Source organism: Astatotilapia calliptera, chromosome 6 (genome assembly GCF_964374335.1).
Source record: "Astatotilapia calliptera chromosome 6, fAstCal68.1, whole genome shotgun sequence".
In the NCBI taxonomy this organism is placed as follows: domain Eukaryota; kingdom Metazoa; phylum Chordata; class Actinopteri; order Cichliformes; family Cichlidae; genus Astatotilapia; species Astatotilapia calliptera.
This window is the reverse complement of record NC_137427.1, coordinates 41,361,615-41,374,886: the sequence shown is the minus strand read 5'-3', so window position 1 is coordinate 41,374,886 and position 13,272 is coordinate 41,361,615. Positions and strand designations below refer to the sequence as shown.

At 42.7% G+C, this 13,272-nt stretch overlaps 1 protein-coding gene across 5 annotated transcripts in view; it reads right to left on the bottom strand.

The window, feature by feature from the left end:
* The window catches only part of vegfc (vascular endothelial growth factor c), a 97,921-nt gene that overhangs the window by 45,279 nt on the left and 39,370 nt on the right, over positions 1 to 13,272 (bottom strand). For all 5 annotated transcript variants that reach the window (XM_080303271.1, XM_026172105.2, XM_080303270.1 and 2 more), the window contains exon 4: positions 90 to 229. In XM_080303271.1, coding sequence (XP_080159397.1) covers positions 90 to 229 — 140 coding nt within the window. The remainder of the gene's footprint in view (positions 1 to 89; positions 230 to 13,272) is intronic.

Below are 13,272 nucleotides of genomic sequence, written 5' to 3'. Positions count from 1 at the left end.
CATATGCGCGTGCGCCGGGTTATTAAGTCAGATCTTGTGATAATTAGCACATACAGCTAATCTGTGTATGTACATTGACAGAGACTTACTCAGGCAATGCTCTTCTGATGATGCTGTGAACTTGCTTGTAGATATCCAGTTTGGACAGACAGCTGCACTGGGTGTGGTTGGCTACACTGATGGTCACTGGTTTCGTCCCTTGGGTGATTGGCACTCTGATCTCAAACAGCTGCAAAGAGTTGTAAAGAAGCAACGTGAATTAAAAGAATGTATATTGATATGCACTGTAAAAATAGCAATGCACATCCTATCAATTTGTCAAGGAGAGTATCTCAAAAAAGTCAATACAATGGTACATTACAATGTGAAATAGCTACTATGGTAATGGTCTATACTCACTGAGAAGATAAGGGCCTTCTCTAAACAACTATTCAGGAATGGAAACATAGTCTAAGGCCTAAAACCTATTAGCTTTATTTTTCTTTTACTAGTTTGGGGATCACAATATAACTAGAGAATAACTAGCCCGTGTTACATATGGTTTATGTGTTTTGAAAATGAATTAAAAGAAAGAGAAAAAGTCTAAAGCCCCATACACTTATAAAATAATTTGCTTGCCAGACATCACTTGGTAGCTAGTGAACATTCAAGGCTCCAGTGGCGTAGGTAACCCTCAAATGGATTTACCACCCAGTCAAATGTCAATCAGTGTCATCCTTCACTCCCAAATATAGTCTGTTCAGCTGCTCCATCACACTTAAACTTGCACATCAAAGGTTCAGTGTGTAAAATATCACAGCTAGATCCTAGTAGGTTGCAGATCACAGTTAACTGAATTCTTTTTTCATACACCTCAGATTTCAAGTGCATTAATGCTGAGCACATTGGGCACTGTAAGACAAACACATTTCAGTCAGCCAAGAGAGATCAAGAACATTACATTTAGACTGTAACACCTGCGGTTGGCCACTTTGGATTTCCCTATAGCAGTGCTTCTACTGCTTCTACAAAGATCACCAAAAAAAATTTGGCTTCAATTCATTACCAGTACTTTGGTTTGGATCACTTTTTTCTCAGTATATAGTAGTATATCATATATATCATGTATCAAATCACAGAGTACAAATGAGTAGAACTGTCCAAACTTTGACTGGTACTGCATTTGCATCACCTTATCCCCAATCTCCTCTAAACTTCCTTTCATTGTGGCATTGTGTGATTCTGAGTGAGGCAGTTTAGCCAGCTTTACTTTGCTAAACAGTCAATCTGGTGAGCATTCTGGTACAGCATACCCAGTTACCAGTAAGTACTTTTCTACACTGCCAGTTGTAGTGTTGTAAAAAATTTTTAAAAAAAAATATGATTCAGTGAATACAGTGAAGTATCTGTATAACATCTTTTGCCTGGTCAATGCACAAAGTTGCAATTTGACCGAGAGAAGACAACAGCAATAAGATGTTAGTTTTCACTGGCTGAAAGAGGGGCCAAGTGCAAATTATACTGGCATTTTAAAATAAGATTTGCTCTGATTATGCAGTATGAAAGCTCAATGTGTGGAGAAGGGCGTAGTGGACAATTTTAAGATACCAATTCCACAGCCACAATTTGTACAGCGGGAATGGCTTCTTAATTTTTTACAAGAGAGCAAAAAAGAGCAAAAAAATGTTTTCTGTAAAGGAAACATTTTGTTCTCTCAGCTTTTGAACAATGACATTTTTTATTAAATTGTGCCTTTTGTATCAAAACAGTGGATTTTAATCCAATCAAAGATGTGCAGATTCTGCAAACAAGTGCAGAATTTCAGCTTTAGTTCAAAGGTTTAACAAAGCATTTGCATTATTATAGAATTTTTTATACATCTTTAATCACAAAAAAGTATTTTTGATTGCAGACTCTGACAATGTAAGCAAGGAATCTGAATTTGTGTTATTTCAGTTATTACATTATATATAGTATAATGTATATATATATATCTGATGATGTCTAAGGCAGGAGAAGGAGGGGAAAAGAGGGGTAGGGGTACAATAAAATGATAGAGTGCAAATAGAAATACACAATATATTGCCAACTGGTCCTGTAAGAAAAGAAAGCAAAGAAAGATAGAGCACCAGGACCACAGAAATTAGAAAATACACAGATACATAAATCAAGAGTCTTGTTGTAGTGTGAGTGGGAGAGAGTTTGTGTTAGAATGCCTGTCTTTGTCACAAATGTACTTAATAACAAGGGTGGGAAGCCTCAACAATGCCCCCCGGAAGCCAGAGGCAGACAGACATGGAACCAGGACAACTGCACCATCCGCAGCCTCCAAGAGTACTGAAGACTCAAGGCCACACATCTTGGTGACAACCGCACACCCGTTCCAGCAGAAGAAGATGGGAGGCCCCGATGGGCTTCCCACTGCCAAAGGGCGAGAATCCCAGAGAGTCAGGGGCAATGGGCAGTCAACCCTGCTAGAGCCTAGCCACCCTGGTACGAGTTGGAAAGGACCACCCAGCACCCGGCAGCGTCAGAAGGTGATTTTTTTCAGGGGCTCCTCCATTGCGTTTCCCTGTGTAGACCTGCAAGTTACATGCATAAGATGAACCTGCATCACAGGCGCCCAAATCTTTATACCATGCTTGGCAGGCTTAGATGGTATATACTGGGCAGCAGCCCTGAAATGGCATCAGCTGCTCATCAATGATGACATTGGGGCCAGGGTTGTAAAACAGTTGAGACCGGCCGCTCATTTGCCCCACACCATCCTGATGGCAGCTAGCTTGTCTCTCTGCCGTCAAGCTGGTCTATGATCATGGTCATCAAAACGGATGGTCCTGGAAATTATTTTGAAAGTTTTCAGAGACATCCTGGTCCAAAAAAGATCTCTGCCAGTTTCTTCATCCTGCAGGGATTCTGTGGTCTCCCATTTGGACCTGAAAACACCAGCAAGGATAAGAACCCCAAAGTGAGCATCCAAATCGGGTTTGTCCAAGACTTTCCATGTCTTTCCAAAAACTCTGCTTCCTTTAAATTGGTGCAATCCAGGATGATTTTCTTGATAGGGTATTGCATGCAAAGGTCAAAAGAAGACTTGATGTTTTTTGCATGACTGCCCAGCGTGTAGGTTCTGGTATTATTCGAATCACATTGGTTCACATTGGTTCATTTCGTAAGCAGGAAGACCATTCAATTTTGCCATCTTTTACCATCCATACGGTGTTATTTGCAAGCTGCTGACAGTCTGCTCACTGGTCTTGGGGCTGGCTGCTCCCTGCTGGTCTTGGGGCTGGCTGCTTGCAGGCTGGTCCTGAGGTTTGAAGCTTGCTAAACTTTAGAGCTGGCCGATGCTCATCGTCCTCTTCAATCCTCACATTCTTAAACTTTTTCCTCTGCATCGCCATCAAAACCCTCTGTCTCTTCCAATAGCAACTGTAAGGCAGTCTGAACAGAGAATCGCTTTGCCATCTTGATCAGGTGTGGAACCACAATGAGATATTTATAGTGTCAGGTCCCCAATATTCATTCCTGCAAGACAAAGGGTGAAACGTGTGGGAATGTGTGTGCAGACAGTGTTGGGTGCTCCAATTTTGCAACCTTGTGCGGGAACAGCACTGCTGGGTCACACCTGGGTCAATTCACAATGCTTTACTTTCTCCTTCTCTCTCTCTCTCTCTCTCTTCCTCACACACACACACACACACACACACACACACACACACACACACACACACACACACACACACACACACACACACACAAGCCCAGAGAGGAGGAAGGAGAAATGAGGGTACACAGGGCCTATGATTTCCACACTTCCACTAGCCACGGGTCCAGTGGACCTGAAGACCTTGCCTGTTTCTTTCTGACTGCCCAGACTCATTCATGGCCAATTTACAGTACCATGCATCAGCTGCACATGCTCGCAGGTGCTGGAGCTCAAGCAGATATCAAAGACGTTTAACAGGAACGACTACTCGGTCACTGAATCCCCAGGTGTCCGTGTCCATGTCTGAGTATAATCTAGGGTTAAGTGTTTTAAAGTATGTGTGCTCATATCTGATGCATCAGAAACTACAACACAGTTTCTCTATATGGTTAGTGGTAATGTCTTGAATGAGTTTTAAAAACCTGCCAGTGTAGATTCTGTGTCACATTTTAAATCAAATTATGTTTACAGGTTCTGAAAAAACAAGTCTTATTTGAAGCATAGGGATTCTTTGAAATATCTTCTAGTGATTTATGACAGCATTAAATTTAGCACACTGGCAGCACCGTGGCACGGTGGTTAGCACCGTTGCCTCAGAGCAACAAGGTCCTGACTTTGACTCCACCATCTGGCTGTGGCCTTTCTGCGTGGAGTTTGCATGTTTTCCTCGTGTTTTTGTGGGTTCTCTTTGGGTACTCTAGCTTTCTCCCACAGTCCAAAGACATGCAATTCAATCCATCAATCAGTCTTTATTAACAGACCTTATGTCCATAGTTAAAGCCATAATATACATAAAATTAATTTTGGTTTAATCAATTTAACCAAAAATCTATTTCAATATAACCTAACCCCAATTTTTTAAAAAAAATGGGGTTAGGTTAAATGATGATTCTAAATTGCCCATAGATGTGAATGTGAGTGCAAACTGTTATTTGTTTCTATGTGCTAGACCTGTTCAGGGTGTACCCCCCTCCCTCTCGCCCTATGACAGCTGGGATAGGCTCCACCCCACTCCACCTCTCAGACCCTGATAAGTAAAAGCGGAAGAGAATGAATAAATGATTTATGTCAACATGAAATTTATCATACTTGCAGTGATAACAGAGAAGCAATTTACTTTCATATTTATGACAACTATTCATTCATCTGGGCTTAAAATAAACTAATGAAAAGTTGCATGAAAAAATGGCATACAATATACACCCAAATACAGTGAGCAACAGTTACATTCACATTCTTCTGTGGCATAGTTAACTTAGTTAACATAGTTAACTTAAATAGTTAACTTCCTGTGCTGAGTGAATCCACTAAAACAGTTCATCTGACTCAGAATGCTACCCCCCGTTCATTCAAGCAGTAATGAATAGGAAATGAATAACACAGCTGACTTAAAACTTAAAACTTAAAACAATAAGCCATCCTACAATTCATAACTGAGTCCATAAAAACAGCTATGTGACAATTAGAAGGTGAGGGAATATACTCTTTGTTTCAAGGTAAGTGAAAATCCAATGAACCACTTGGTGCCTCTGCTTTAACACAAACTGTGTGACTTTTGATCAGCTGCAAGCCCTCTGTTTTATTTGGGGTTTTTTGCCCTTCCATGTCTGCATACAAACCCACTGCACCCACTTTGCTATGGTTAAGGAGAAACAAGTTCAGGTAAACTTTTGCAATTCTGGCACATTTTTTAAATATAAAACTCTTCTTGACTTTTCAGAATCTTAGAATCTGAAGGAAGGAACGCCTCAAAATTACAACATCAGAAACATATTTATGCTATGCTTTTTTCAGTTTGCAAAGTGCAATTAATCAATGGACATTTAAGTATCATACAAAAGTCCAATTTTTGTTGTGATTAATTCAGTCCCAACGGAGGAACAACAGAAGTCCTAAATAAGTTGATTGAATACATCAGTTCGAATGATAAATACCATAAGTACCATTGTTTTTCTTGTGACATTACCAATAAGTGTGATGTGTCACATGGCCCTCTTCCTATTGAAAAAACAAAAGTTGTATCCAAGATGGCCGACTTCTAAATGGCCACCATGGTCACCACCCATCTTGAGGAGTTTGCCACTCACATATACTAATGTGCCACAAACAGGACTTTAATATCACCAACCATTCCCATGTTATTACGGTGTATCCATATAAATGGCCCACCCTGTACAGTCTCATCATGTACTTAGCTGTGCATGTCCTCATGGTGTTCTAATGTTTTGCACTCTGCTCCTTGTCGAGCTGCTAGAGAACTACATACTGCATGATCTGCCTCTTCAGGAAATGTTTAAAGACAACATAATCTAATCTGTACAACTTCCACATTTTTGAAACACTGGCCTGGATCAGCAGCAAGCAGTAACATTTACTTTACTCCAAATGAAACATTATCATGTTATATGAGACATCAGCCTCGAACGACTGCTTGCATGCCTCGGCTCCTTGTGTGCATTCTCCATGCGAAACATCATTGTTATCTGTCACAGCTGTCTGTGTTCTGAGCGGTGTCGGTCAAGTTACTTGAAAATAGTAATTAGTTACTAATTGCTGATTTCTTATTTTCAAAAGTAACTAGTTACTTAGTTAGTTTTAAAAAGCATGATACAAAACCTGAATAGGTAATAAAGTAATAGACCTTTCAACCCAGTTCTATTTTTTCTGCATATTTGAGTATATAAAACTGAATCAAATGAAAAAGCCTCTTTAAAAAAAAAATGTTAATTTGAATCTTTTAACTTTATGCACATTGCATCAAGCAAAAAATAATTCATATGCAACAGTCTCTGACTTGAAGAAATGTGTTTAACATTTAAACCTATGTTCTGCATATTCCAGCATATAAAATAAAATAATGTTTTTTTGTTTACACTCACTCTTTCAAATAGATGCAAGTAAAACACAGCAAAAAAATAAATAAAATCAAAGACTCAGCGGCACTGAGTCCTGTCACTCTTAAATCTATTGTCATCTGTTTAGCAGGAGTGGGGCCGGTGGGTGGAGGTTTGCCCTTTGCGGTCATGTCAGTGGGGGATCCGGGGGTTTCTCTGTGAACGTCACATTCCCGTGGCAGCGTGCAGGGTGCTCGCTCAGATTTGAAGTTTAATTTTTCACTTTGGAAACAAGTTTTATTCCCACGCAGAGTGTACAGCAGACACTAATGTTTTGTCACTTTTTACAGACTAAAACTCAGTAACCCGTTGCTGCCCATATCTGGTCCTGAGTGTCTTTTAATTTCACATTCAAATTCAAATTCAAATTCAAATTTCAAATTTCAAATTCAAATTTTATTTGTCACGTACACAGTCATACACAGTACGATATGTAGTGAAATGCTTGGACAACTGCTCGTGACCTAAAGAAAACAAAAAAGGAAAAGGCTATGAATAAGATAGGAAATAAATATGAAAAATTAAAAAGGGTAAATTTAACTAGGAAGGAATAAAATATAAATTAAGGTTAAAAATGAAATAACTGTACAACACAAATTAGAATGAAGGGTAAATTTAACTGGGAGAATAAGATAAAATATATAAATTAAAGTTGAAAATAAAAAAACTGTACAACAAAATACACAATATAGAACTATATAAGAATGTATGAAGAAATATAAATAAATATATACACAATAACAGCAGCATATACACAATAACAGCAGCGTGATTTAAGTAATGAAGTGAAAACAATGTCCAGAAAGTCCAGTGTGTGTGTAAGAACTATATGTGTGGGTCAGGACTGTGTGGTGGTGTGATTGAGAGACCGTATCGCCTGCGGGAAGAAGCTCCTCCTCAGTCTCTCTGTGTTGGTCTTCAGGGAGCGGAATCGCTTTCCTGACCTCAACAGAGAGAACAGTCTGTTGTTGGGATGGCTGAGGTCCTTCACGATCTTCCTGGCCTTGGTCCAGCACCGCCTGCTGTAGATCGAGTGCAGGTCAGGGAGCTCGGAGCGGATGGTGCGCTCAGCTGACCGCACAACCCTCTGTAGAGCTCGTCTGTCCTGCATGGTGCTGTTCCCGAACCAGGTTAAGATGTTTCCCGTCAGGATGCTCTCTATGGTACAGGAGTAAAAGTTCCTGAGCACCTTGGAGGGCAGTTGGAAGTCTCTCAAGCGTCTGAGGTGGTAGAGACGCTGACGGGCCTTTTTCACCACGGTGTTGATGTGACAGGACCATGACAGGTCCTGCGTGATGTGAACTCCGAGGTATTTGAAGCATGTCCACTCTCTCCACTGGGCACTCGTTGATGACGGGGGTCTGGTAGTTCCTCTCCTGCTTAGTGCTGAAGTCCACTATCAGCTCCTTTGTCTTACTGACGTTTAGAAGGAGGTTGTTCCTCTGGCACCAGTTCTCCAGATTCCTAATCTCCTTCAGGTAGGCCGTCTCGTTGTTATCAGAGATCAGGCCCACCACGACGGTGTCGTCAGCAAACTTGATGATGGTGGTGGAGCTGGTAGTGGCCACACAGTCATATGTGTACAAAGAGTACAGCAGGGGGCTCAGGACACACCCCTGGGGGGCTCCAGTGCTGAGAGTGGTGGAGGCTGAGACATGTCCGCCCATCCTTACTGCCTGTGGTCTGCCAGTTAGGAAGTTGGAGATCCACTGACACATAGATGAGCTGAGTCCCAGATGCTCCAGCTTGGTGGTGAGTGTGGAGGGAATTATGGTGTTAAATGCAGAGCTGTAGTCTATGAAGAGCATTTTAACATAATTCCCCCTTCTAGTGTCCAAGTGAGTGAGTGATGTGTGGAGGAGATGAGAGATGGCATCGTCTGTGGAACGATTTGGACGGTAAGCGAACTGTAGTGGGTCCAGTGTGTCTGGTAGTGAAGAAATGATGAAGTCTCTGACCAGGCGTTCAAAGCACTTCATCACTACTGAGCTGAGGGCTACAGGGCGATAGTCATTGAGAGAAGCAGGGTGGGGTTTCTTCGGGACAGGAACAATGATGGACTCCTTGAAGCATGTGGGGATCACCGACTGAGATAAAGAGATGTTGAATATCTCAGTGAACACAGGAGCTAGCTGGTATGTGCAGTCTCTTAGGATACGACCTGGGATGCCGTCTGGTCCTGCTGCTTTCCTGGTGTTCACTCTCTTGAAGGCTCTCCCTACTTCATGCTCGGAGATGACGAGCACGTTTCCGCTGCTGGCAGTATCTTCTTGTCTGCAGCCGTTAGCGCCGCTAGCACTAGCATTGTTGGAGTCCTTAGCTGCAGCCTCGAAGCGAGCATAGAAAGTGTTCAGCTCGTCTGCCAGAGTCACGGCCGCGTTCGTCATACCGGTTGTTGGTGCTTTATAGTCCGTTATTGTCCTTAGTCCCCGCCACAGGCTCCTAGAGTCACGCTGTTGGAGTTGTGACTCTAGTTTCCTCCCGTAGCGCTGCTTCGCCTCTTTCACCGCCCTCCGCACGTTATATGACGCGGCTTTGTACGGGTCCATGTCCCCCGTCGTGAGTCCCGTGTTGTAGGCAGCGGTGCGGGATCTCAGAGCGTCGCGGATGGTTTTATCCACCCACGGCTTCTGGTTGGGAAACGTTGTGATAGTCTTTGTCTCCACGGTATCATTCGCTAGTTTCCCGATGAATCCCACAACCGCTTCCGTAAACACGTTGACATCATCATCGGAGCTGTTTCTGAACATGTCCAGTCTGCGTCATCGAGTGCGTCCTGTAACGCGGCCACCGATTGATCCGTCCAGCGCGCGACCTTCCTCTGAACTGGAACTTCCGGAATTTAACAGTGGTACTGAATAATTAAGCAAGTCACTTTGTAAATGTCCCAAAAGGCTGGTTGACATCTTCCACCTACCCTACCATAATCAATGCATAATCGATTTCTATAATAATCAATAAGAACAGGTTAATCTGAGAAAATATCTTATGCTGACCCAAGCCACTCTGGATGTCATTCTAAGAAGATGGAAGAAATGAGATCCACAGGTTTAGTGCCCTCGATGGGGAAATGCAGAATAGAAAACATTTGTCTGCTACGCACAAGAGATAGAGAGAGAGATGCAACAGCTGGCTATGAAAGCTTGTTTCCTACGTGCTCCTGGCATATGCAATGAAAACAGTTCTCCAGTGTTTTTGAGGGACATTTGAAAGCTCTTCTTTGGATGTTGGCTGACTTTTGGTTTCGATCCCTGTCAGGATGATCCTGCACTGCTTAAATAACGTTAAGGTCCATCAATATGCTTTTAATGTATTGGCAGTATGTTTGGGATCACTGTCACGTTACAAAAGAACAAAAAAAACAAATCACACACTTTCCAGATGGAAGTGGATCCAAATATGACAATACTCAATTTTGACAAGATCCCCAACACTGCTGGCTGAAATGCAGCCCTAAACCACAAGTGAGTGGCTGGAATATTTTTCAGTCATTACTCCATACAACCTGCTGCCACTGATTTTAAGTCCAGTTCTTCTTTGGCATACCTCAGTTTCTTCTCCCTGTTGTTTTCCTGTAAATATGAGATTCTCGGTTTCAGATTCCCAGATTTCTCCGTTCCTATGTAAGGTTTTTGCTGGAATTTTTCCTTTTTACTAAGACCATGACTTTCAGATACTATTCATCTACTTTAGATATTTTTTAGGCCTACCACGTTTTTGCATTTTTTTCAATTTCCTCACTATTTTTAAATTCACACCTTATACCATGCTGGCAAGGTTTGGGGTAACAGCGCTTTGAATATGACTATTTTATGCCTATCAAGCTGTGTTATGTTTTGCATTTTTCCTAGATTCAATTAAAGAAATGGGAACAAATGTGTTTTAGTGAGAGGCCTGTTAGGTTTTGTATTGTTGATTGTCATTTATGCTTATAAATATCTACTTATACATGCTTAGAGTTTTATAATTAGTTGTAGATTGGTAGAGGTTTGATCCTTGATAGTCTGCAAACTTTGTGTGCATTAGAGAGCACTCTGGGAGCATGGGAGAGGTCGTACCTTCTCTTATTGTTTTATGGTAGGATAAACGTAGCTATATCTGTTTTAGTCTAAGTGCTTCCCAGCAGGTTTAGGGAAGTCTTTATGGGGTCACACTCTGACCACACACACACACACACACACACACACACACACACACACACACACACACACACTAGTATTGTTCACATGTATACCTATGTAAGATGTTATATGTTAATGACCCTATGCATATTCATGTAACCACAATAAAAGGAGCGCTATGGGGAACCTGGCTGAGAGTCTGACGGAGGTCAAGTGGTGGAACGACACTTGGCTCCAGGCAGGTCTCCCTCATGCACGAGTAACACGAAGAACTTTGCCTACTTGGTGTTCAATGCTTTTGCTGCGTTTTTAAATTGTCTCGTTCCAGCGGTGGGCCTGTGCTAGACAGACCCAACATTAATTGGTCCTTCAAAGCCGGATCCCTAGAATTGACATTCACCGAGGGGAAAAGGAGACATGCCGAAAGACGTCAGCCAAGACGTATAGAAGTTCCTGTAGTAAAGTCCCGAGACATGAGAATTTGTCATCGGGCCGGTGGATTAGCTGTCTGTTTTTTCTCCTCGCTGGATGGTGATTGACGGGATTCGAGATTAATGCAAGAACAGCACCAAGTAAGTACTGTTCAAAGAAGAGCGCTGTAGCTGCGCGGGTTCACGCGGACCTGAGCCGTGCGGTTAATCGCAGGCTTATAAACAAAAGAGAGCAACGCCTATGCTGTGCGGTTTCACGCAGGCAGGTGCAGCTCAGTGACTGCGCGGGTACACGCGAGTCCAGGAGCTCAACGGTCGTGCGGATTCACGCAGGCTGGGGAAAGTTATAGGCCTATTTGTGTTGTTTGTGTACGTCTGTGTCAGTTGTTAAAAGTAATCTGCATTAAGCTTAGGGTTGCTCAAATTCAGTACAATGACATATGAGGTGAAGTGATAGATGAAAAAATTGTGAATGTGTCTGACGTCACAGTGTCTTTGTGCACTGTGTAAAAGTAATTGCCTCCGATTGTGAGAGCGGTGATGTCTTAGTTTGTCACTTTCAGATGAAAAGCAGACCTGAATCAATTTTCCACATGCAGCGGTCGGAAGAAAGTTATAGTTTAACATCACTGGAAACGTTCAGGCCAAGTTTATTATTTACAGCTCCATGTGTCCCTCAACCTCACAAGCGAGCTCTCACTCCTCCCTGAAGACAAGGAATGCAGCTCCAAAGAGCAATAACATGGCAGATAAAGAGACAGCAGCAAAGTCCTGAGCAAAGAGACCCAGCAAGCAGCAGCAGTGTGGACAAACAGCATCAGAGAAGAAGGGCAAACCCACCATCCTGCCTGACTGGATGAATGGCACTGTGTTTCCAACAAGCTGCACCTTCACTGTGCATGTGACAAGAACATTTGAGGAGAACTGAGGAGACTGTTGGAGTTTGACATTTGCCACCTTTGGAGTAAAATGGCAAGAAGAGACAGTGGAGGGACTCATACCAGGTTCCCCCCCTCGATCTACACACAGCTTGGAGTGATCACACACCTGTTCCTGATAACCTTGCCTGGCTGCCACTACTTAAGGGATTCCACCATCTTTGGAGAATCATTGGAGAACTAACAGTTAGTGAGGCCCCCGTTCTGTCATCTGTGATCACTCTGGTCGTCTTTTTCTCTAGAATAAATACCCCTGTCTACCTGTGCACAGATTCCTGTGGCAAAAACTGTTAGTGAGAGTGGTGAGTGGATCTGTTTTTGTGAGAGAGATTCTGTGGAGAGACTGGACCCTTGGAGAACCTTGCCCTGTGGAATCAGGACCATCCCTGATATTGTTCTTGTGTTTTGGATTGTGCTTTACCTTCACCTTGTAAATAAACATTCTGCAATTGAGTCCTGTTGACCTAGTGGTCCGTTGATAGAACAAATCAGCAATTAACATCAGAATCTGAATCAGAAAGGGTTTTATTGCCAAATGTTGAGCAGGTTTACAACATTAGGAAATTGCTGCGGTGCTTCAGTGCAAACATACTGTCATAAATTACGCTTAAATAGACATGAAAATAAAAATAAGAATAAGAATTAAAAGTGCTACGTAGATAGATAGATATATACATGATATATACATGAGTGCAGGTGGTGATCAGTGCCAAACATGGAATGATGCAGTGAACACAGCGTAGGGTCATGTGTTAGTGGTGGGAACAGTCATACGGTTATTGTTCATGTGTCCAACAGCAGAGGGGAAGAAACTGTTCTTATGGCGAGAGGTTCTGGTGCGAATGGACCGGAGCCTCCTGCCTGAGGGGAGCAGGTCAAACAGACTGTGTCCAGGGTGAGAAGGGTCAGCTGAGATCCGAGCTGCACGCCGCAGTGTCCTGGAGGTGTACAGGTCCTGCAGAGATGGAAGTCTGCAGCCAATCACCTTTTCAGCAGAGCGCACAACACGCTGCAGTCTGTTTGTCCCTGATAGTGGCTCCAGCGTACCACACGGTGATGGAGGAGGTGAGGATGGACTCGATGATTGCAGTGTAGAATTGCATCATCGTCCGTGTTGGCAGGTTGAATTTCTTCAGCTGCCTCAGGAAGTACATCCTCTGCTGGGCTTTCTTGATGACGGAGGTGATGGTGGGCTCCCAC